The 25271-nt window shown below is 33.9% G+C and overlaps 1 protein-coding gene across 3 annotated transcripts in view; it reads left to right on the top strand.

Moving 5' to 3' along the window:
- The window catches only part of fstl1a (follistatin-like 1a), a 31574-nt gene extending 6937 nt beyond the window's left edge, over positions 1 to 24637 (top strand). For 2 of the 3 annotated variants that reach the window (XM_073915160.1, XM_073915204.1), the window contains 9 exons: positions 9776 to 9877; positions 12440 to 12569; positions 12879 to 12911; positions 14079 to 14209; positions 14310 to 14431; positions 19197 to 19309; positions 22630 to 22740; positions 22862 to 22962; positions 24114 to 24637. In XM_073915160.1, the coding sequence (XP_073771261.1) occupies positions 9776 to 9877; positions 12440 to 12569; positions 12879 to 12911; positions 14079 to 14209; positions 14310 to 14431; positions 19197 to 19309; positions 22630 to 22740; positions 22862 to 22962; positions 24114 to 24155 (885 nt within the window). In that variant the 3' untranslated portion in view covers positions 24156 to 24637. 3 annotated transcript variants of the gene reach the window in all.
- The last annotated feature ends 634 nt before the right edge of the window (positions 24638 to 25271 follow it).

Raw genomic sequence — 25271 nt, forward strand, 5'->3', positions numbered from 1 at the left:
CACAGTCCAACGACATGCGGTATAAATGAACTGGGTAAACAAAACTGGATGTAGTGTGTGTGTGTGTGTGTGTGTGTGTGTGTGTGTGTGTGTGTGTGTGTGTGTGAATGAGAGAGTGTATGGGTGTTTCCAAGTACTGGAAGGGCATCCACTGCGTAAAACATATGCCGGAATTGTCGGTGGTTCATTCCGCGTGGAGACCCCTGATAAGGGACTAAGCTGAAGGAAAGTAAATGAATAAGTATTTGTTTTTAATGGAAGTTAATGGTTACCGGTTTTTATTACTCTTCAAAACATCTTCTTTTGTGCTCAACAAATAAAGAATGACCTCATATGGGAACCACTTGAGGATGAGTAAATTGTGACCAATTTAAAATTTTTTGGATGAACTATCTCTTTAAGAGTGTAGGACATTTGAAGGAAATGTTAACAAACAATGTCCTGACCTTATCTAGATGTCCTGAAGCACATTTTAGCTGTGTAAACCTAAGCTAGAAGGCATCAGAAGTGGCCTCAAGTCATCTTGTCTAGCAGATGCATGAACAGCTGCTGTTTATTTTGGCAGGTAGAAGCAAAGTAATTGCTACGTGGAGTAATGGAAAGCAAAACAACAGCAGACATTCCCACCTGGGTGGGATTAGGGCACTTTAGCACTATGACACAGGCACACACTCATCCTGTCCATCACAAACACAAGCATGTGATCAGTCTGCTGGTCTTATGCAGAGTTCAGGTGTCACGCAGACATGGCAGATGTGCCGCTCGTTTCATGTGGGCGCCGGGAGGTCTGGTACATCTGCACATCACCAGGACGAAGCGCCTCATGCCTTCTCATTATAGAAAGCAAACAACAGGGCTCAAACACTAAGCAGTCAGAGCAGTTGTTTGGAGGGAATGTTTTTAGAGATGACTTCATAGATGTCATCTGAATGACGATGAGCTTGAAGAACAGATCAATGTTATTTATTTTGTGGTAAGCTTAGAAGAAGCAGTGTGGGGCAAAAATAAACTGTTGCACTGTAACAACACTCTTAAAAATAAAAGGTCACACCTTGTTTTAAGGTACAATTCAAGCTATAAACAAACCATTAAAGTCTTTAGCTCAATAAACTACTCATTTGAGGCTTATTAGTAATTAAAGGAGTTGTTCTGTACTGTTATTAGGATTAGTTTTAAGTAATAATAAACAGCTAAATTTTAATAAAAGGTAGTTAATAGCACAGTGATTAACATTGGGAGCTGGCACTTAAACTAAAGTGTTACCAAAATAAGATTCTTCAGTGTCATTGAGGGTTCCAAAAGAATCTTTTAGATCTGCGGAAACTTTCCTTTAAAAACAAGTTGTAACTATTACTTTAGATTATTTAAATGCTCTTTACATTTAGAAATAAATGGTTCTAAATGTAATTTAGTCTTTGCTGTCATATCATATCTTTCAGAAATAGTTTTAATATGCTAGCTTATTTCTCATCATAATCATTGCTGTTCAATACAAGATGTGAAGTTTCATAAACTAATTTCGAGAGGAGCACGTGATATGATTGTGCACCGCTGGCCACTCATCCGTAATCAGTAATAATCCAATCAGAATGATCCTAGCTTAGTATAAATGGATCACTTTCTCCCCATTGCACTATCTTCATTTTGGAAGAATCCCCCCTTCCACCCCATCTCCTCCTTTTTCTCCCCTTCTAAAGGGGGAGCGATCGAGACCTACCTGATCTCGGTTCTCCTGATATGCTTCTAGACCGGGCGGGAGCCCTGGGCTCAAATATCTCCGAGCTCAGGGTTCTCTCCCGGGACAGCATGCCAAACCTGCTATAAGTGCCAAGCATATCTAAGTGGGAACTCTTGAAGTAGCGGCTACGTGGAGCAACAGCTGAGAGGCTAAACCAGAGAGATGTTTTGTGACGCAAACATCAAATGTACACAAGGCAAGAAGTCGTTCCAATGTCTTCCCTCGTTTATTTTCCAATATAAAACATACCTTGATCTTTTGACAGTGTAGACTTTGATTTGGGCTGAGATTTGATTTCGTTTGAGTTTGTGTTTGTTTGGTCAATAAAGAGTACCGCGTCCCCGTTCACCCCCTCTCTCTCTCCTTCCTAAGTTGTGAATGAACAGGTGCCACCTACTGTATAAGCACACTACGTAACCCCGGTGACCCTCCACCACAATCACGTGACACGTTAACCATTTCATGTCTACTACACAAGAAAATTAGTTTGAAACTCAAATCTTTTACAACATGATAGAAGTCTTTATTCAATTCAATTCATGTTTATTTCTATTGCTCTTTTACAATGTAGATTGTGTCAAAGCTGCTTAACAAGTCCTAGTAAAGTTCAGATTTCAGACTTGAAGTTCAGTTTAGTTCAGTTCAGTGTGGTTTAAACCTCATTGCTGAAAGTTCCAACACTGAAGAGCAAATCTATCTATGCATAGCTTCACAAGTCCCAATCCAAGCAAGCCAGTGGCGAGGCAAAAAAATGTTATCCAACTGAAAGAAAAAAATGAAATGAAATGAAAGGGGAAAAAAATCATTTAATGTATTCTTGCAGAATTCAAGCATTTCTATTTTTTTAATACAAATTCAATGGATGAAAAATGCTATTCATAGAACCAATTAGGAACGTTTTTTCTAGGATTTGTAATTGTTATGCTTGAAGTTAACTCTTTTTAACCAGCATTTTTGGTCCACCAAAACAAAGTATTTTGAAAATGTTAATGACCTCAGTTAGTTTGCAATTTCTGGTGTTTTAATGCAGGATAATGGAGTGAAATGCAAGTGTTTGAAAATGGAGGGGCGGCTTTCCAAAATTGGGCTTGATTGGTCTTCCGGGCTGTTGCTATAGCGGCCCACTTAACCAAGTGGCAGACTATATGGATGCTGGTACAATTTGTGCATGCCTATAGTGAGCATGAATGGTATCGTGACCATTTTTAGGCTTCAATAGTGTATTGTAGATAATTTTTCTAAAAAACAATAAAAATGCCTGGACGAGGAGTGTTTTTTATTTTTAAATGCTGTTCACTATATATATATATATATATATATATATATATATATATATATATATATATACATATTGACACAGTTGAAGTCAGAATTATTAGCTGCCTTGAATTATTCGCCCACCTGTTTATTTTTTCGCCCATTTTCTGTTTACCGGAGAGAAGTTTTTTTTTTTTTTAGCACATTTGTAAACATAATAGTTTTAATAACTCATTTTTAATAACTGATATATTTTATCTTTGTCATGATGACAGTAAATAATATTTGTCTAGATATTTTTTAAGAGACTTCTATACAATTTAAAGTGACATTTAAAGGCTTTACTAGGTTAATTAGGTAACTTATGTAGGTTAGGGTAATTAGGCAAGCTATTGTATAATGAAGGTTTGTTATGTAGACTATCGAGAAAAATATACCTTAAAGGGGCTAATAATTTTGACCTTGATGTTTTTTTTTATTTTTTTATTTTTTTATAAAAGCTGCCTTTATTCTAGCTGAAATAAAACAAACAAATAAATATTATCAGACATACTGTGAAAATTTCCTTGGTTTGTTAAATATAATGATGGAAATATTAAAAAAAGAATAAAAAAATCAAAGGGGGCTAATAATTCTGACTTCAACGATATTTATTTTTAAAAGAATATGGTCATTCTTTGTTTACGCATGCTTTTTAGACTGAACTGAGCATTCAGACAAATTGAGTTTGAGAAATTGGCCCCCTGAGGTTGAGAGGAACCTAAATGCTCAAAAATAAAGCACTAGAGACGACACAGGATGCTATCAGATCATATGCAGATCACCACAGCAGGCTACTAAAATAAATAGTGTCTGTTCAGTGGGCTGTGAGTATAAATAAAAGTCCTATTCTTTCTGCATGGGACTCTACCAGTGGCGGTTGTTGAAAAAGGATGTTGTGTATGGTTGCTTGGGTGTTTGAATTTCACTGCTAATGTCATGAGTGTCATTAAGTTGTTATGAGATTGCATGTGGCATGGCCAACCCAGGCTCATTCTGATTACGTACTCCTATATACATTTTTGGAAGGAGAAAAATACGTCCCATGAGCCTGCTGGTACTGACGGCGTCTGCATTTACATGGTCTTTCATCTTGGTGTACGCTTGAACAACTGAAAGTTTATTTAACTGAATGCATCTTAATTACCACCTCGATGCTGTAAAAGGAACCTTTTGAAACTGAAAATAGTCGTATTAACCTTTCACTGGAAGTTTATTGGCTGAAAAACACATATAGCCCATTGAGAGCAGTCGATGTCAGTCTCTGATATAAGGGGTTTATTTCACTAGTAGGACCACAATAGCGAATGCTTTTTTCACTAAAGTTTTGGTGTCGTCCTACACTCGTCCGAGTATACACTAATCTCCATCAGATCTCAGCTGACACTCTCTGGAATGTGAGGAATGTACTGTCTGCCCTCTGGTTTAGGTCAATGCTCAGTGTGTGTTTATGTGTGTCGTCTATGCTCTTTACAGCCCACTCGTTGTTAAAGCCTGTGTGTGTGAAAGGTGTTTCCGCTCCGCTTGTGTTGGTGTTGTGTTGAATCTACACTGAAGTTTCTGACTCTTTTAGAGAATGAATTCCTCAGTGTCTCGGCTTTCTCTTTTTCTTTTTACTATGTTTATAGGCTGCACCCTACACTGCAAAACCCAAAAAGTTAGGGTAACTCAAATCGTTTGAGGAAACTGATTGCAACAAACCATTTAAGTTCAAAAACTAATCCTAATGAGTACTGTGAACTAAATCCATTTGAGTAAACAAAGCAATTTGAGCACAGTAAAACCCAATAAATGAAGAGAACTCAAACCAACTGAGTACTGTAAAACCCAATAAGTAAAGGCAACTCAAACCGTTTGAAGAAACCGATTGATGCTATTCATATTAGCCATTCAGTAGCAAATGCGAAGATGCAAAACTGAGGCATTATGAATCGAAGTGATTGGTCTGTACAAGAAACTGTACTTTATTTCCAACATTTATTCAAAAGCCTCAACCGAATGAGCAAATATGTTTTATTTTCTGCAAGCTAGCTGAATTGCTTAATGAGCTGGCAAACATGAGATCATACAGTATATTGGCTCACTTCAAGAAGAAGTGAATGTTTGGCATGTCTGAAAGTAAGTTTTCACTTAGTAACTTGTAGATCTGTGGTGGCATGAGCTGCAAAAATTTTTTTGATGAAAGTTCAAATAATCTTTTTTTTGTTTTGTTTTATCCCCTGTGAACCATTTGCAGACCCTTTATTATTGCAATGGGTTTGTTGCCCAGGCTAATTGTTTTACTTCAATAACCCCTATGTATCGTCAAATCTATGAGTATTAATTTTCTGTTGCCTGTTTGTTTTTTAACTCCCACAAAGAGTTGATAGCTGTTGTGTTGTGTTTCATGAATCGCCAAGATAACTGCATTCTAAAAATTTTCTTTGATGTCTTAAATGTCCCACTATAGTAATGTAATGTAACATGTAATTAAGTTTATTTGGGTGAAATATTTAATAACCATGCCCAATTTCACAACCAAAAACTGAGAAAGCATTTGAAAACATTTTGGGTCTGGTAACAGATCCACTAGATGTTTTCTCTGGCAACGGTTAACACATGCTCACACATTAAGACTGGAAAACAGTGACTCACTGCCCAAGTGAGCTCATGTTATTGGCAAACTATACACATTTTATGTGAAATATTCATCGCACGCGCACACTCATGTAAAAAGAGAAGCGTGTTACCTCAAATAGGCTTTTCCACCTTGCATGATGCCTTGGAACAGAATTCACTTCCCTTACTTCCTTGGGAAACCTTTCTATTGTGTCCCACAATCTTCCCAGTGAGAGGTTAAAGGTCAGTGTTAAAGGTTCTCTGGGATTGGAGAGATGGACAGATGTCCCTGGGCTTTATGTGGAACTATTACAGAATCTTCTCTATCCGCTTTGGTGCACACTTCTTTTTGCTATGTTAAAAGATAATATTGTATATGTTAGACTTCTCCCAAGTATGTAATGTGTGTCATGCAATCTGTAATGCAAAGCAAGAATAAATTAAATGTAAATATTATTTTAAAAAAATATTTTAATATTTTTATATAAAAATTTTTTTTATAGCTTTCTGTACCACTTTTTGTTTTGTTTTCATATTAATTAGCTTGTTAGTAAGTGTCCTTTTTTGTCATTTTAAAAAAAAAAAAGTGCTTTAGTTTTTTATTTAGTTATTTTACATCATATTAAACTACATGATAAATATTTCCTGACTGAAATAAAAACTATGTTAATTTAAGTATATAAAAAAGTATTAATTATCCAGTATTCATTTATAATAACTTTGTAATTAACAATTTATTGAATTTATAATTACTTTTAAAAACCTCAGTGAATATAAAACAGTTTTGAATAGCATGATTTTGCTCTGTCTATCATTCCTCTGATGTTGCAGATGGTTATTTGTGTATATGTGTGGGAGTGTGTGCCATCTGTCTCGCAGGCGTGTGGTGTTTTTATATGTGTGTGTGTGTTTTCAGTGAATGACAGCATGCGCTGGAGAATTGTTGTGGTCAGACTCTTTGTTACTCACTCTCTTCATGAAATGGCAAAGGTCAACAGGTCTGGCATCTGGAGCCGTTTCAGTGTGGCTTTCACTTCAGTCTGCAGCAGTCACACAGCACAATAAAAGGCCAGCACATGTCTGAGAGAGAGTGAACGAGTCCTGTTTGTTTAGGTCAGAGGTTCTCAAAGTCGGAATTTTCAACAATGTCCAGAAAAACAGTTTAGAACCAACTTTAATTTTACATACAGTTGAAATCAGGATTATTAAACCCCCTCAATTATTCGCCCGCTGTTTATTTTCCCCCAATTTCTGTTTAATGGAGTGAAGATTTTTTTTCATCTCATTTCGAAACATAATAGTTTTATCAACTCATTTCTAATAACTGATTTATTTTATTTTTGCCATGATGACAGTAAATAATATTTGACTAGATATTTTTCTATACAGCCTAAAAGTGACATTTAAAGGCTTTACTAGGTTAATTAGGTAGGCAGGTTAGGGTAATTAGGCAAGTTATTGTATAACGATGGTTTGTTCTGTAGACAATTGAAAAAATATATAGCTTAAAGAGGCTAATAATATTGACCTTAAACTGGTTTTTAAAAAATTAAAAACTGCTTTTATTCTAGCTGAATTAAAGCAAATTAGACTTTCTCCAGAAGAAAAAATATTATCAGAAATACTGTGAAAATTTCCTTGCTCTGTTAAACATAATTTGGGAAATATTTTAAAAAGAAAAAAAATATAAAGGGGGTTTTTATTTATTCTGATTTCAAAGTTTACTTTGATAAACACAGATATAATTTCCTGCCCCTTTAAAAATACAAGTGGCAGCAATTTCTTATAAACAAAGCACAACCAGAAGTACAGAAGGTCAAAAGGAGCATGGTGCAAAATACAGAGTGGTCTAATTTTCATTTATTCCAGCCGCCTCAACCTTTCTTTCATAGAGGTATTTGGCATTTTTAACTGCACAATTCCAACTATCTCTATACAAATTAAGCAGAAGAGTTTTGTGCTGGATTAGTGCAAAATGATTGCATATATATTTATTTATTTTTTTAAACAACAGATACATGACAATAGAACAGGGGTGTCCAAACTCGTTCCTGAAGGGACGATGTCCTGCAGATTTTAGCTCCAACTTGCCTCAACACACCTACAAGGATGTTTCTAGAAAGCCTAGTAAGAGCTTGATTAGCTAGCCCAGGTGTGTCTGATTGGGGTTGGAACTAAAATTTGAAGGACACTGGCTCTCTGGGGCCCGAGTTTGGACATGCCTGCAATAGAACAAACGATATAATGCCAGGATGATAGAAGGTAAACACTAAAAACAGTACAAAAACCAAAGAAACAAAACAGACCTAAAAAAACAAGAGTATAAATGTTTAAATAAAATTCTTACAATTACAAACAAGCAGGACGTTTACATTTACCAAAATTTTTAAAAATAGAGCACAAATGGACCGTTTTAATGGCCTTTTTTATCATCACTATGTTGAATAGAACAAAAGTAATTTTTCAGTTCCTTATAAAACAAAGTAAAACTGCTTAATCAACAAAACAAATAGATTAATAACAAAAAATTTCATTGTTCAGATTTTCATAATTAAAATATCCAAAAAGTACATTTTTAAAATGCTAATTAAAATTAAAAATACATTTTTTGATAAAAGCAGAAGCATCTTACCAAAGCTTTTTAACATAACCACAGTGCCAAAAGATGTTGGGTACAGTTTCTAAATGCAAAAGGGCAATTTATATCAATATCCTTTTTAAATTTACTTACAAAATGCTTAACCAGATAGAGTTTATGAATCAGTTTAAAAGATATTTCTTTGATCTTATATGTAACATAAATTAGGTATTTAAGGATGAGGATTGTGAAGTAATGACTGCATAGTTTCCTATTTTGGAATTCTTACAAAATTTTCCAATAGGTAATAGACGCTCGGAAACTGCTTGGTTTTAAAAAGAGAGTGAATTGATTGGTTAGTCTGTGAAAAACAAATTTTACTGCAGTATCAGCTAGACTGATTATGGACATATGAATTAAGCTACATCTCTAAAAAAGGAAACAATAACTAGAATTAATTGCAGAAAAAAACAATAGAAATTTCCTTGGGAGTCACAGGAAAGTTGAATGTACAAGGAATGAACGTATACCTCTCTGTCTAATAATCTTTGAAAACTTAAAAAAAGAAATGTCTTTAACTTATTTTTTAAACTGACATCCCTAGGCGGATTAAACCAATATGTACGATAAACAGCTGCTTAGGGGCCCAGAAAATCTGAAGGCCCCCAAATAAATACCTATACCTATAAATTCCATAATTGTTGTTTTCTATTGTATTTTGTACGGTGAGGGTCCAAACATTTTCAATCTCAATGTAGTTATTACATCTCCGCAAATGTATACCCCACCCTCAATCATGTATAAGTCCAGCAGTCAAACCAGTTAAAAAAAATGAAAAATTTCATTTATTATTCATGTTAATTCATTAATTGAATTGACATAATATTTTAATATTGTGTTAATTCATTTAAAGAAAATAAATAATTTCAAAAGTTTTACTAGATGCTTTACGTGTTATTATTTTGCAATAAAAGATAAAATGTAGAAAAATATACAGAGTAAAACAGCAAGATAAATTAAAAACAAATTAAAGTACAAAAGGTGCAATTTAAAACTTTTGGGCCATTGCTGGAAGTAGGCTACTTAGGGCCCCCAAATTACTTCTCTGCCCCTACATCCTCCAGTCTTTGAGAAGCAATGATTTAGGAGGACAATAGCAAAGTCATTTCGCAAGACTTTTTGTATTCCATTCTTCATTAAATAAAAAAAACTTTTTTGTCAATTATTAGACGTCAATCTTTTCAAGTAAGATATCTGAAGTAAAGTCCGCCATCTTGTGGTTCAACTAAAATCTGCATGTTTGTCAACATTACCAATAAAAACAGGATTTTTTAACGGTTTGAGTTAAGTATTCTGACTAAATCAACTATTAGCTTCTATCAAACTCAAAAAGGGTCCTAAAAGAGTACTTAGAAAGTACTAAAGCTTATACTTCAGTTTGATAGTACTTATGTTTACCATCCTTCACCGCAATATGGAGCCAAAGTTCCAAACGTCATGCTTAAAAAACTAAGGATCTGGTTTCTTTCAGTAAATATTCAAATGTATTGTTTTGTTTTGTGCAGGGGGTGAGGAGCAAAAGTAAAGTTTGTGCTAATGTGTTCTGTGGAGCTGGGAGAGAATGTTCGGTCACAGAGAAAGGCGAACCAACTTGTCTGTGTATCGAGGTGAGTCATGTCTATTTGTTTACTTTAGCCACACGTTCACAGTGACCCAGAAAATACCCTAAACCACATGTGTTGTGAATTAAACACATGCTGCGTTCCCAATAGGGGTTGCCAGATCTTTACAGTTTGGCATACCTTTTAAACACAACTTTCATTTGATACTACACTAAAAAATGACATGATCAATTAGTCCTGACAGCATATGTTTTAGGTCATTGTTACTTATAAAATAAAGTTAGAACTTGATTAACTTAGTTTAATAAGTTATGCCAGCTATTTTAAAAGTCAGTTTACCATAATATAAGTTCAGTGGACTCATAAGGTTAGTTTGATTCATCTTATTTTTTTACAGTGTAGTTCTTATTTATTTGGCACGAGTATACTTGCGGTAATACCAATTAAATATATACTAGTGCACATGTTTTGTTAGATATTTGTACATATTATAGATAGATATTCCATACTCAACCATTACATTAAACATACTCAAATACGCTACGTCGTATTTCATACATACAAGTTAATTTGTTTGGTTTTCTTACCTAGATATTAGTACTTCTTTATTATACTATAGTTTTATTTATTAGATGCTATTATCTTTATTAATTAGTAGTAACAATTATTATTTCTGTACAATTTAAACTCATTTTGTGATTAGTCAAAATAGCCACCGTAGAGTTCAATTAAAAAAAATGTTAGGATGAAAACACAAATATCTTACAAGTAACATTTTGAATAAGCATTGATATCTAATAAATAAGAACATATATCCAGTGAATAAATAGTAGTGTGTAGGAAATAAGGTTTTAGGTAAGTATTAGTTTGTTATAGGGCGGCGCGCTACTAAAAAAATCTGATATTGCGATAATCTTTTTTCTGCATTATATAGTGATATGAATATAATGTTACGCCCCGTGTCGCCCTGCCAAGGAAGGATCCCGGACGAGCCCCCAAATTATGTTATGCCCTGTGTGGCTCAGAGGATGAAAAGGGCTAAACATAAATATAACAACCCAATATTTTTAAAATTCCAGAGATGTTAGCTGCTGTGTATCGACACAGACAACGGACGTGGCAAAAAGTGATTCGCTATTTTTTTTTACAACAAAAAGATTAAAACAAGAATATTTAATCACCAAAAGCATAGTTACGAATGTGCACAATAAATGCAAAAAGCAAACAAATCAATTGAAGCAAACCTGATAGAGGGAAGGAAAACAAAGCGATGCCAAATCAAAGTAAAAACCAAATTAAACACTGCTAACTAATCCCACCCTCCTAAATAAAGAGAATCTTAAAATAAAATGAAAACATCTTTGGCGTCACACGCTCCTCACTAAACTGCATTTACTGGAAAAAACATACAAAGGATAGCACCGGCTTCTGACCTAATAAAGTAAGAGAGAATCAACTACTGTACGTGTAATAAAAATCAAAACGTGACATATATCATTTTCACTTCCCTTTTAGTAGATTTAAGGAGATTTAGCTTGGACGTTCTGAATAGATGTAAAGCTCAAACTAAAGCAAACTAACAGGACAGGTACACACACGTCACACAGAAAGACAGAGCAGTGACAAAAGACAAGGATCCACCCCAGTCTGGACCGAGTCATCTCTGGACCGCTTAAATTATTAAACTCTGCGAGCCAATCAGAACACCTAGATTTTAGAAGAACCTCAGACAGCAAATAAAAATGGCAAGAGGAGGAGGGAACAATTGAACAACACCCCTAGCAATTGGGAAAGGTTTCATTCATTTAGATAGATTGGGATGATCAAATCTTTTCTATGCAGTTTGCTTAAATTATAATAAATTACTAGCGTGTGTAAATACAAAAGAGCATTTAGAGCGCTTTATGGTTTCTAATGGAAGTCTAACAGTATTCATGTACAGAAATTAAACAGTCAAATGTAAAATAACATGGTCATCAGTGAAAAATAATAATATTTCATGATGTTTTTATTTTTTTGATCTTTATAAAATAATCTGATCCTCTGACTATTGCGGATACACACATTGCAATATTAGTGCTCAAATGACATATTGTGCAGCCCTATGTTATGATTTATCTGTAGTTTGTAAAAATAAGTTCTATTACCATAAAAAGATGGACTTGGCAACCCTGTTTCCACAGTGATGGTAATTACCCGCATTCACCCTTCTGTTCTCTGAAATGCTTTAATAAGACTGGGTGTTTTACATAACTAAACTATGCCTTACATTTAACCATGGTGGTATAAAAACTATATTATTAGTCTCAGTTCCTTTCACACCAACAACATATAGCATATTAAAAAGTATCTAAACATTTTAATTCCTATTTCTTTCATTACATACCAGTTATTAATGTTATTATGTGCTTTTTAGCATTATTTTGTTCTTTACTTGCTACCATAACAGACAAATGACCCATTTGAGTCATGATGACCACTGATATAAATTCCATAGTCACATTGTAGCAGCTCTATATAAATAAAAATGAATTGAAATGAGTTGAATTGAGTATCATGCACACTTACGCTTCTATTAATGTGCATGTATTTGTATGTTTTAATCAGCAATGTAAACCCCATAATCATCCAGTCTGTGGCAGTAATGGGAAAATGTACCAAAATCACTGTGAGCTGCATCGTGATGCTTGTCTGACAGGAGTCAAAATACAAATCTCCCATGACGGACAATGTGAAGGTAAGTCTGTGTGTGTTTGTGTGTATACTATACTTTATGTGTGTGTTCTTATGGTTTATTAGATGCCTATAATGGCTAAATAAAAATAGTATCACACATTAATATTGATGGAATGCTAAAATAAAAATTTGCAATTTGTATGACTAGTATAGATCATAGATGTTACAATTTTAAGTTGTTGAAATGAAATCCCATCTGAAAATGGAAAAAAAAATACAACCATTTTTCTTTAGAAACAGATTTGATCGCATAATTATGCAATTAATTTCAAGAAAAACCCCACTGACCTGGTTTTGTCTCCTCATTTAGAGAAAAAAATGGAAAAGATCATCAACAGCCCAAGTGAGTATAAATGCATCTGTTCGATTAGGAACTGAATAACATTAAAGTTGGCATAAATGAAAATTTATTATGTTTATTATTTAACTCACATTGGTATTCTTAAGGTGAATAAATAATCAGGGCATAATAATCCACTGAAAAAAGTTTGTTTAGGTAATCTTCAATCAAAAACTCACCATTTGCTTCCGCATTTATAGAGGCGATTCTTCTGTTGACGTCAACTTCAGTGCTTCAGTTGCAGCTGCATGTCAATATTCTTAAACACGCCCCTCGTACAATTAGTTTGCTATGAGGGAATGATTTACAAAAGAAAGCCCCGCCCCTTACTCAATATTCCATTTCAGTTAAGGACTTCAACATACTAAAAAAGTCTCAGCAACTTCCAGTTCATGCAGTTCTTGAACATTTTATTGAAAATGTGAAATTATGTTTTTTTATAGCCAATATTCAAATTTATTTACTTTTTGTAGTCTTGATTGGACAGAATTAAATGTATTAAATAAGACCTTGTATAGATGGTGATTGAAGATAGAATAATCTCATGATTATTCCAGCTGCAACCCAGCACTGGGAAACATCCATACACACTGGCATTCACACACTCATACACTACGGCCAATTTAGCTTATTCAATTCACGTATAGCGCATGTCTTTGGACTTGTGGGGGACACCGGAGCACCCAGATGGGACCCACATGAACATGAGGAGAACATGCAAATTCCACACAGAAATGCCAACTGGCCTAGCCAGGGCTCAAACCAGAGACCTTCTTGCTGTGAGATGACAGTGTTAACCACTGAACCATTGTACCACCCTTATTATTAATATTACGATTATTATTATTATTATAGGAATAAACTATAAAGCCCCTTCTTCCCAAATGACTGGTGTGCTCCAATTGGACAGTCATGTTGTGATTAGCCAAACCCCTCAAAAATGTATTAAAATGTAATTTCCCTCAAAATAATGACCATTTTCAGCATCTGATGCAATTGTAAACACAAATAGTCTATAATAATAAAGCTACTCATTAAATTTGGAACATTTAAAACTACTACAGTAGCATTTATGGCACCGTAAATGCTGGAATAAATGCTGCAAAACAGGACATTTGTTTTTTGTTAGTTTCCAGTTTGTAAGATGTGCTTATTTGATTGATTATTTAGTCGTTTGCTATCTCGCTGACCGTAACGAGTTGAGGAGTCGTGTGATTGAATGGTTACAGTCGGAAGTAGAGCCTGATGGATGGTTTTCAAAAGGATCCAACTTCTCAGATGTCCTGCTGAAGTACTTCCAGGTTTCAGATTTATTTATTTTTTTGTCTCAACATATTAATCCTCTGAACACAACGCATGTTTGTTTATCACTATTCGGTATTCTGTTAATTCTTTCAACAGAGCTATGATAACGGAGATGCTCAGCTGGATTCAGCAGAATTATTGAAGTTCATTCAGCATAATGAGACCGCAGTAAATATCACCTCTCCTTATGCCGAGGACGAGAACAACCGCTTGCTCAGGTAAAACATATATCCATATTCATAACAAAGGCTAGGTTCACACTGCAATGCTAAGTGCTCGAAGAGTTTTTCTCATTTTTTGCATAGCTTTTCTCACAAAGTTGCATGAACTCCCGCATTACCATTTAAGGGCCACAAAACCCCCCTGTTTCAGCAGGGTGTTTTCACACCTCTAGTTTGGAAAAAGCCAGGAAAGTGGGTGTGTCTAGCTCTGTTTAGGTGGGAGTGTTGGGGGAGGAAAAAGGGGAAGGATTTGAATAATAATGTGAGTTTCCATTTGGGCACGCTCTGATTTTCCCAGAGACAAAACAAACACACACGCAGGGGAGAAAGACAGTGATTGTGTTTAATGACACCGCATGTCGTATAAGAGAAAAATTATACGATACCGCATGTCGTATAAGAGAAAAATACTCTATCCAGTCGAAATTAACGAAAATTCAACTCGACGGTGGGTAATAGTTTAATTGCAGTGTTCACATGTTTGCACTTGGAGAGCAGCATTTACAGTAGAACTTTCAGCCCATAACATTGTAGTGATATTAATGTAAACTAAGTAACTTAGAAATCATTTTGACTAAGGTCTGTCTTTAAACACTGAAAGAGTACTGCTGACAAAACGAACTTTAACTTTGCCATCTGAATGAACAAAGAAAGGACATTGATCGCATACACTTACCAAATCTGTAGAGACAAGACAATCAACACCAACTGGAGCTGCGTCTTTTTTAAAAGGAGACGAGCAGCAAATCCGGATTTCACCATTTCCAGATGTGAAAAGCTCTCGAGTAAAAATTGTTCTGTACAAACGTATTTCTGCCTTGTGACGCGTGCACTGTAATCCACACGTGAGTTCAGTTGCGCTCTTATAGCTGGAAAATGAAAACCTTCACTGCAGCAAATTATAAAAGCAACACTGACCACCCATATCTCCAAACAATTCTTCATCTTTTCCCACCTGTTTTGGCAACACAACTTGTCGTCTCGCTGCAGTCTGAACACTGTTTCAGGTACAAACAGTCTTCAAAGCTATTATGTATATTAATAAAGTTGCACCGCATACACAATAGAGCGTGCTGATTGGTTTGAACCAAGTCTTACTCATGAATGAATGCAGCACACTCTAAGATGTCACGATGCACTCGCATGTACAGACATCCAGTCTACACGCTAAAATACACGCAAGTATCAACGTGACGCAGCTTCAAATATTTGTTTCAAATCGGAAGAACGGATTTGCTCGAAATAACGCAAAAACAATAAATTTTTACTTTTTTTGTGAAATATATGTGTCCTAATAGTGTTTATAGCAGCGTGGGACACATATATGACTGTCAACAGCTCAAAAAATGTGTTTTGGTGTTTTGTAGAAACATTTGTATATTTACCTGCGAAGGACAAGGATGCAAGCTCTACTAATAATTAAATATTATTCATTATAATATACGTTATAATAAATTCTAATATATATTATATAATATATTCAATTTCTTGCTCAAACAAGTTATTGTCATAGCTAATGACACTAATTCACTTGTAATATCACTGATTATTTTCTTTAAATAATGCACTAGGGAGGTAAAAAATACTTTTATCTGTGTGTCACCTTTTATTTTCAATCCTTTTTTTAATGTTATAGTTGTAAAATGTTGGCTTAAACCCCCTTTTTGCACTTGATGCTGTGGTTCTCTGCAAAAGTAAATTTAACTGAAGGTGTTTATTTATTTAATATGAATATTATTTATTTGCTTTTATGTGTTTTTTGGTATTTTGTATGGTGTTTTTCTTTCTTTTTGTTGGCATTTTCTTTTTCTTTTAATTTTTGCTACTAATCACTCCTGTGATTGCACTCTCTGTGCATTAAAATGAAAAACTACAATAAATTTAATTATAACAACAATAATAATAAAAAAGAAACAGCATTCAAAGTATCAAAGTAACCTTTTAAATATATTTATTCTTTTAATAATATTAATACATTCATTCCTGTGATGTAAAGATGAATTTTCAGCAAGTATTACTGTCATTAGGGTCACATGATCTTTTAGAAATCACATGACTGATGCACAAGAGTTATTTCTTATTATTATCAATGTTGAAATCCGGTGCATTTCAAAAAACAACTGTTACAACAGTATTTATTTGAGGTGTATATATAAATATAACTACTGATTTCACATTTCAGACCACAGAATTTTGAACAGAAGTCTACAATACTAACATTGGGCCTCACTCTGAATTAATCTGATTAATCACATAAAATGATAACAAAGTTATAACCAAAATGAGTGAGTTGCATTTTGGTTTGTCATCAATTTGCACATCTATAGTCCATTTAACCATTTTATAAAATAACAAATGATGCTAGCAATAAATGTCACATCGACATTCTCTTCATAATGTCCTCTTGCCTTCGCTGGTTCATCTCCATTTCAGCGTGACACACAATCATTCGCTTTTATCATTTGACCTGCACAGATCAGATAGGCACAGTTTGAAGACAGTTTGCGGTTTGTGAGGTTTATTAACCTGATTGCTGTCTTTATCTTCATCTATCTGTGTCAATACTATTATCAGCACTTCTTTACAGCCGCTTCTGATAATCTTTCTTAAGATTTTGAAAACCTTCCAAAGTGGCATATATCTCCAGGCAAGAGTATAGTCTATAAATCATAATGATTATGACCTTGATGTCCTTTCCATATGCTTGCAGTTTACTCGGCACAAAGATTTTGGCGTCATATATAGCTAATTGTATAACTTTATGCATTCATCATGTATTTTTTTAGCTAAAATGAACGTTTACAAAATCCATCATTGAGGGAATCTGAATCTAAAACATTGACTGCAGTGGGTGGTGGGGTGATATGGGTTCACAAAATCCTTTATTTGGTAAATCTGAATCCAAAAGATTGACTGCTGTAATTATTCCAGTGGGCGATGGGGTGATAGGGGTTCTCAGAAGGTCAATGCTGATACTGATATCTAGAAACAAAGCCAGCGGTGCATATACTGTACTGCATGTTATACAATTTGCAGATTGCACTGTACAAATGTAGAAATGCTTTTGTATTTGACACACTATTACACAGCCCATTGGAATCCAATCACAAAAGAAGATATTGTGAAGAAGGCTGGAAACGGGTAACCATTGACTTACATAGTACACCGTAAAAAGAGATTAACTGACTTTATTAAAAAAAGAGAGTAAACTCGTTGCCTTATAATTATTAAGTAAACAAACTATGTAAATAATTATAAAAGGTCAATGGGTTTACTGACTTTTTTTTTAAGTAAAAAAACTAATCGCTTATAACAGTGTATTTATTTTACCAAATATTTACAGTTGAAGTGAGATTTATTAGCCCCCCTGAATTATCTGTTTGTTTTTTCCCTAATTTCTGTTTACTCCGTAGAAGAGTTTTTCAACACATTTCTAAACATAACAGTTTTAATGACTCATTTCTAATAACTGATTTATTTTATCTTTGTCATGATGACAGTAAATAATATTTGACTAGATATTTTTCAAGACGCTTCTATACAGCTTAAAGTGACATTTAAAGGCTTAACTAGGTTAATTAGGTTAAATAGGCAGGTTAGGGTAATTAGGCAAGTTATTGTATAACGATGGTTTGTTCAGTGGACTATCAAATAAAATCTAGCTTAAAGGGGCTAATAATTTTGTCCCTAAAATGTTGTTAAAAAAATCTATTAAAATTTATTAAAATCTGCTTTAATTCTAGTCGAAATAAAGCAAATTATACTTTTTCCAGAAGAAAAAATATTATCAAACATACTGTGAAAATTTCCTTGCTCTGTTAAACATCATTTAGAAAATATTTTAAAAAGAAGAAAAAAATTCAAAGGGGCTAATAATTCTGACCTCAACTGTAAGTCAATGGTTACCAGATTCTACCTTTCTTCAATGTGTCTTCTTTTAGGTTCAAGAGAAAAAGAAACTGAAAAAGAAAATGTTTGGAACCAACTGGGATTATTTCATAGAAAATATAATGGTTTGGAATTGAAATTGAATTTGGATTTAATTGGCACAGAAAACAATTAATTGTTTTGTACAATTTGTAAATGTCTTTTTTTTTTTTGTAAATACTTTCAATAAATATTATGAGGGCTACGTCACAAGCTTATATTTGGTTGACCAATCAAAGGAAAGTTGGCGTTCCAGCACTGCCTACATGTGTATAATGAATTTTGAAGTCGTTTATCCATTTTCTTACCCTAAATTAAAAAAAGGAAAATTAAGGCAAAATCTCACTTTTTCGTTTCTTGTGAGCAAATGTAAAACGGACATTTTCTTCATTTTCCTTATTTTTGTTTGAAAAGGGAAATTGTACACTGATAGCCTGATTATACACTGACTATTGACTTCCATAGTATTTTTTGTTTCTTTTATGGACGTCAATAGCTGCTTTTATCAAACATTATTGAGAAAAACTTGTTTTGCATTCAACAGAAGAACAACATTTATAAAAGATTAGAACCACTTAAATGTGAGTAAATCGAAAAGTTTATTTTTCGTTCAACTGTTTCTGTAAAATATTTCAGAGCCCGTTTACCTTTCTAATTAGTATAGTCTACTTTCTGTAATTAACCACAAGCCACATCTTACAGTTTGTGGATGTTCATGTGCGTGAAAACAATTGTAATGTGATTGTATGGCTTTTATATGGCTTTTATAAACAATAATGCTGCTTTGGATGTAACAGTACCCTATTAAAAACAGTGGTGATCTTGTGTTCTGCAGGAGTCTGTGTGTGGATGCGCTCATTGAGCTCTCTGATGAAAACGCAGACTGGAAACTAAGCTTTGACGAGTTTCTCAACTGTCTCAGGCCTGGATTCAACCCTCCAGAGAGAAGTAAGATCTACAGTACTTCACTTCACTTACACTGGGCACTATTTATTGGCAGGATATTATCTTAATTGCTATTTTAATGCAGGATAACGTTGAATATCACTCACCTTGATGGAAATAAACAAAAACACAATAAAGCATTCACTGTGCGATGAAGACTTTTGAAACGCAGTTAGAAAATGACCCTGCGGTTCGAGTTATGAAAGAAAAAATTGTATAGTGAAGTAATTTCACACAATCAAGAGTGATTTTCCTAAATATCAGTGTATTCACCATATAAACGCAATCCTTAAAGTGATATTGATTTTGTACAACAGTATAAGCAGGTTCGTATTGAGAGAGTTTTGTTTAGATGCGAAATTGTGTTTTTTATGTTTTGTCAGTGAAAGTAATTCTAATCAAATCCACAGCAGAACATTTGTGGGTCTCGAAGCAACACTGCAGTGTTTTGTTCTTGAATAAATTCGTTTTTTAGCAAATAATTTTGAGCCACTGAAAGTTCTGATTCTCTATATGGAGTTCTGATTTAAGGTTATGTGTTGGAGTAAAACTTATTGTTTTGTTTTAATCTGTAAGACACTGATGAGTTTTTCCAATTTTAAAATAACAAATGTTGTCATTTAGAGCATTTCTTTGCAAAAAAAAAAAGTGACATCTGAGATGTTACAGTTTATTCATTTTCTGAGATGAGAAAATTTTGACTTTGAAGAGTTAAGAAATCAATGTTTACAACAAGGGAAATATTTGTTATTCTGACCAATTTTCATTCATTCATTTTACTTTCGGCTTAGTTTCTTTATTACAGTTTTTCTCCATTGGTGTTGATAGAATTGATATTTTCATTAATTTCATCAAATTGCAAATGTCTAAGTACATCTATGCAAATGATTAAGTACAGAAAGTCTACATTTAGCACAATTTCCAGGTGAATAGATCTTGTTGATCTAAACTGATCGGTAATTCTCAGTCTAATGGTTGTTCTCTCCAAAATGTGTCCGCGTCATTTCATTTTATATGTCATTAGATGCACAATTCATTCATTCATTCATTCATTCATTTTCTTGTCGGCTTAGTCCCTTTATTAATCCGGGGTCGCCACAGGGGAATGAACCGCCAACTTATCCAGCAAGTTTTTCCAGCCCTTCCAGCCGCAACCCATCTCTGGGAATAGATGCACAATAGACTGATCAATTGTCAAAATGAGTCAAGACCATAATACCATGAATACCATATTGTAGGTGAATCCTGGAACATTTGATTACAATTTATTACGGCTATTTATTCTTTTTGCTCTGATATTGAAGTATCTTTGCGTGTGTGGTTGATCATTACAATAAAAAGGAGTTACCATTTCCTTGGCAGTATAAGTGCAATGTGTGACTTCAAACCTTGGAGGCTACTCTTACCCTAAAATCGTATTTTTTTTTTTCAGTTTTATACACAATTGTATTCTGTTAGCTTGACAAAAAAGTACAGTAACCATTGTGAATGAAGGACTGGGCTAAGACTGTAAGGTGGACATGATGGATATTTTAGTGGTCCTGTGCCATAATGACAAAACAAATAAACATTTGGACTTGCAGTGCTTACACAATGCTAAAGGGACAAAGCATTTTAGGGGCACTGACAGTTTAAATGAGAAGGAAATTTAGCTTTGACACATGAGTGAACTGTTTAGGCAAAGGTATGAGCTCTTGTAAGTGAGCTTTAGTGTTGTGCTAAACTGTAACACTTTATGATCTTAGAATTTTGAGAATGTAATTTCTGTTTAAAAAAATGAGCCAAACCAATGGAGAAAAACTGTAATCTGGGGTCGCCACAGCGGAATGAACCGCCAATGTATCTCAGCATATCCCATAACCCTTCACTGGGAAACACCCATACACACTCATTCACACACACACACTACGGACAATTTAGCTCGCCCAATTTACCTGTACCACATGTCTTTGGTCTTGTGGGGGAAACCAGAGCACTAGGAGGAAACCCACGCAAACACTGGAAGATCTGACCAGTTTTTATTTTCTGAAAAATATACGTTTATTGTATTTTCAATTGTAAAATTTCAAAGTCATCAGACTAAAAATGTAACTAAAACCAGTAATAACATTTTACATCAAACCCATACCTATAAAGGTTTATCAAGTGATCTATACTTGTTTTTCTTGGATCGATGGATGGATGGATGGATGGATAGATAGATAGATAGATTTGTTTTTTAGCAAATAATTTTGACTCATTTAAAGTTATCGGATACTTTGCATGGAGTTATGATTTAAGGTTTCAGACTAAAACACATTTTTTTTGTTTTATTCTGTAAACCCCTGATGACATTTCTTTCTATTTTAAAATAAAAAAAAATATCATTTAGAAGAGTTATGGAAAAAAGGTATAATTACATTATTTTTATTTAAATTTGGAAAATGTAAACAGTCTAACAAGTCAATGCAAGTCTAGTAAGTCTTTAGACTTGTATAAAGAAAAACCAAAACTAACATTTTACATCAGACCCATACCTACAGTAGGTAACATTTAAAGTGGATCATCACCTTTCATCAAAGTTGTCCTAAAACTATTGAACAACACCTGTTTTGTACTAGAAAAATTTGCAAAAGTATTTTTGATTCACTTCAAATGTTGACTACTGTATATAAATCCAGAGATTTATCAAAGGGTCTTTTCATATATTCTTTATATATAATGAGAAACCTTTTCTGTCAATGTGGAGAATGAAGTCAAATGAATTGCTTTAGTGTGAGTTTTTCACAAACTTCAACAGAGTGTAAATTCTTGATGGTTCTGTGGATTTTGTCTATCAAATCTGATCTTTAATTTGTATTTTCTATTGGATTCAAGTCAGGTGATTGGCTGGGCCATTCCACAGCTTGATTTTCCTTTTCTGAAACCATTTATGAGTTTTCTTGACTGTGTTTTCTTGAAATGTCCACCCTGGTTTCTTCTTTATCATACTGATAATGTAGATGTTGGACTAAAGCAGCCAATATTAATTCACAATGAAGAAGGGAAGAGGGTGGCTGAATAACTACCGAGAGATGTCAGCTACTGTCTGGGCTTTCACTGCCTTTCTACACCTCCCTTTGTTCATGTGTTCAATACTTTTTGCCTGCGTCATTTTATTTTATTACACATAACTTCATTTGTAAACTAATTAGATTTGTTTTCTTTGCATATATTGTTTTCTTTGGTTGTTACCAACATCCGTTGAAAATTTCAGGTCAACAGCAAAGAAATATGTTTTCTGAGATAAATGGTGACGTGCTCAATACTTATTTATCCTGTAAGATAAATGTGTATGTTTTTAGAGTGTGCCTTAGAAGATGAGACGTATGAGGATGGTGCTGAGACTCAGATGGAATGTAACCGCTGCATTTGTGCCTGCGGCAACTGGGTCTGCACTGCTGTGATTTGTGATGGTGAGCCCCAAATATTAAAGTTTTTTTTTCTGCAGATCGAGGCTAAAGCAGGGATTTGGACATAAAAGCTTTTTTTTTCAATGGAATGTGCTCTGAATAGCTGTGCTCTTCATCTCGACAGGTTCAAATAAGTTACAAGCTCTTGAGGAAATGGAGGGAAATAATCAAGAAATGACAGAAGAGGAGTGGGTTCAAAGAGTGGCTGAACTCAATAAGCATCAGGTTGGTATAAATTTTCATTGTAGATGTTATAATTAATATATAATTTACATTGTAGGTGTTTTTTTCTCATAGTGCTTGTAACAGTTCATTCGAATATTTGGGCTATCATTTATAAATGTGGTGTAGACAAAATGGCGGTAGAAATCTGCGTACACTAAAATCTATCGATTAGTTTACAGTTTTTGTATTTTGTGATTCACAGGTGTTTTTCCATTTATTTATGGTTGTGAATTGCAATATGTGATGTTGATCTCTGCACTGTCGACTTCTGATATCAAAAATTCAACTCTACGGTTTAAATAAAGTGACTTTTACTAATATTTTAATAGTTTAAAATAATATAATGTATATAGAGAAGTAAGTCTGTAAAATGTTCTGGCAGTTTATTACAAAGTTGTTATATCGTAGGCCTAACATACAACACCAGTCCAGACAATGTATCACTTCAAATTATTAAACTACTTATTAAAAGTCACTTTATCAAACTTTTTAAGGTCAAAGGTTGTTGGAAGATCAAGACCCCATAATGCATTTTAAAAGCATATATAAAGGGGGGGGGCACTAATAATACAGAAAAATTACAATTTACTGATACGTTTTTACCAAGTATGCCACTTCCCCATGCAAATCGCTATCCTAAATCATCATCAAAATTAGTTGTAATCTACAAAAAAAAATCAAGGATTTTAAAAAAAAATCAAGGATGCAGAGGATTGAACCAGCGACTTTCTTGCTGTTAGGCGACAGCACTACCTACTGTGCCACTGCATCGCCCACTAAGTTTACATATTTAACTTAAATATTGACTTAATTTAACTATTTTAAATCCTCATATATGCCATAATCAAGGTTTTTACGCAACGTTTTATAAATTAAATGATTGATCGACCAATCGGAGCACATATTATTACCTAGCGCATATTATTATATCTGAATTTGAGCTCTGCAGGTTTTCTAGTATTAGGTTTTACCCTTACTTTCCCCCAAAATAATAGAGGGAATTTTAAGAGCACTACTGAGAGATTAAGTGTGAGTGAATGTGCATTTTTCTTAACATATTGTGACAAACATTTCCTTCTTGATACCACTGTCTGTTTTGTTCATGTGGGTCATCAAATGTATGACTTTTGAATTCTTTTTTGTCTCCTAAGGAAACTGTGGAGAAGATGAAAATGGGTGATAAAGAAGTCTGAAGAGAAATCAAGAGACGTCCGGTATCACTTTTACTTGGGCTGTGTTTGAATGGGAAAAGATAGGGATTTTCTTCAGAGTTTATTAAATTCTTTACTGAGGTTTTCAAAAACGGGTTGTAATACAGTTTCATTTGTTCGGGGGTAATATAAGTCTGTATGAATTGCACAATTTGAAATACCCTATTTTTGTACATTCAGGGTAATTTGAATCTTTTCATTAAAAGCAATGGTGCTCATATTTCACTTTACAGTAAATAGAACATTTTAAATTATATTTGCATAAATAAAGGGTTTTTGTATAGTGAAATATTTATATTTTAAGCAAAACTAAGCCTTCTTTTTCAAATAATTAATGTATTTTGGGTTTGGATTTTGGACAATTCCGCATAAATTCATCTTATCTGTGCTTAAGGCATTACTTTTTTTGCACCATTTTTTGGAAAACATTTTAGAAAATAAAATAAACACCAAAAATAATCTTGTGTTGGTGTGTGTCTCTTTGCTCTATTTTACTGCTGGTCAGGCAGGGAGGCCAGTTGAAACTAGCTACTCAGGTTAGGGCCGGTTTAAGCAAGGTTTTTTTTACTGTATTAAGCAAAGAAATACTAAAACTATTCATCAATCATCTCTAACCTGCCTTATAATTGCTTATGAATTTACTTAATTTGCAGGCAATCGATAAAACTATAAAGCAATAAAAAGGTATATAGTCAAATGAACATGTCTGATGGCCTGTATATACTGTCATTATGTAATCAATGTCATTATTGCTTACTTTACATTATTGCATTTAAAATGACATCAGTTTCTTTCTAAAAAAGAAAAGCCCATTTTAATATTTCTTTAGGCTACAGTTTTTTGGGGTGCTGTTACATAAAATTACATTTTAGGCTTTATAATTGCAAAAACTGTATTTGTAAAAGAGCCTGATAAATGATCATGCCAATAAAAATACAACTGTACCATAAATGCATTACCATTCATAGTGGACACTACATTTATACTTTGTGCATTTAATACCATTAATCTTACATAAAACAAGACCTGCTGAATATCAACAGCTTTTCTTTTTTTTTTTTTTACTAAATGCGTACTGTTGCATAAGACAGTTACGAG

This window comes from Danio rerio, chromosome 1 (genome assembly GCF_049306965.1).
Source record: "Danio rerio strain Tuebingen ecotype United States chromosome 1, GRCz12tu, whole genome shotgun sequence".
NCBI classification, from domain to species: domain Eukaryota; kingdom Metazoa; phylum Chordata; class Actinopteri; order Cypriniformes; family Danionidae; genus Danio; species Danio rerio.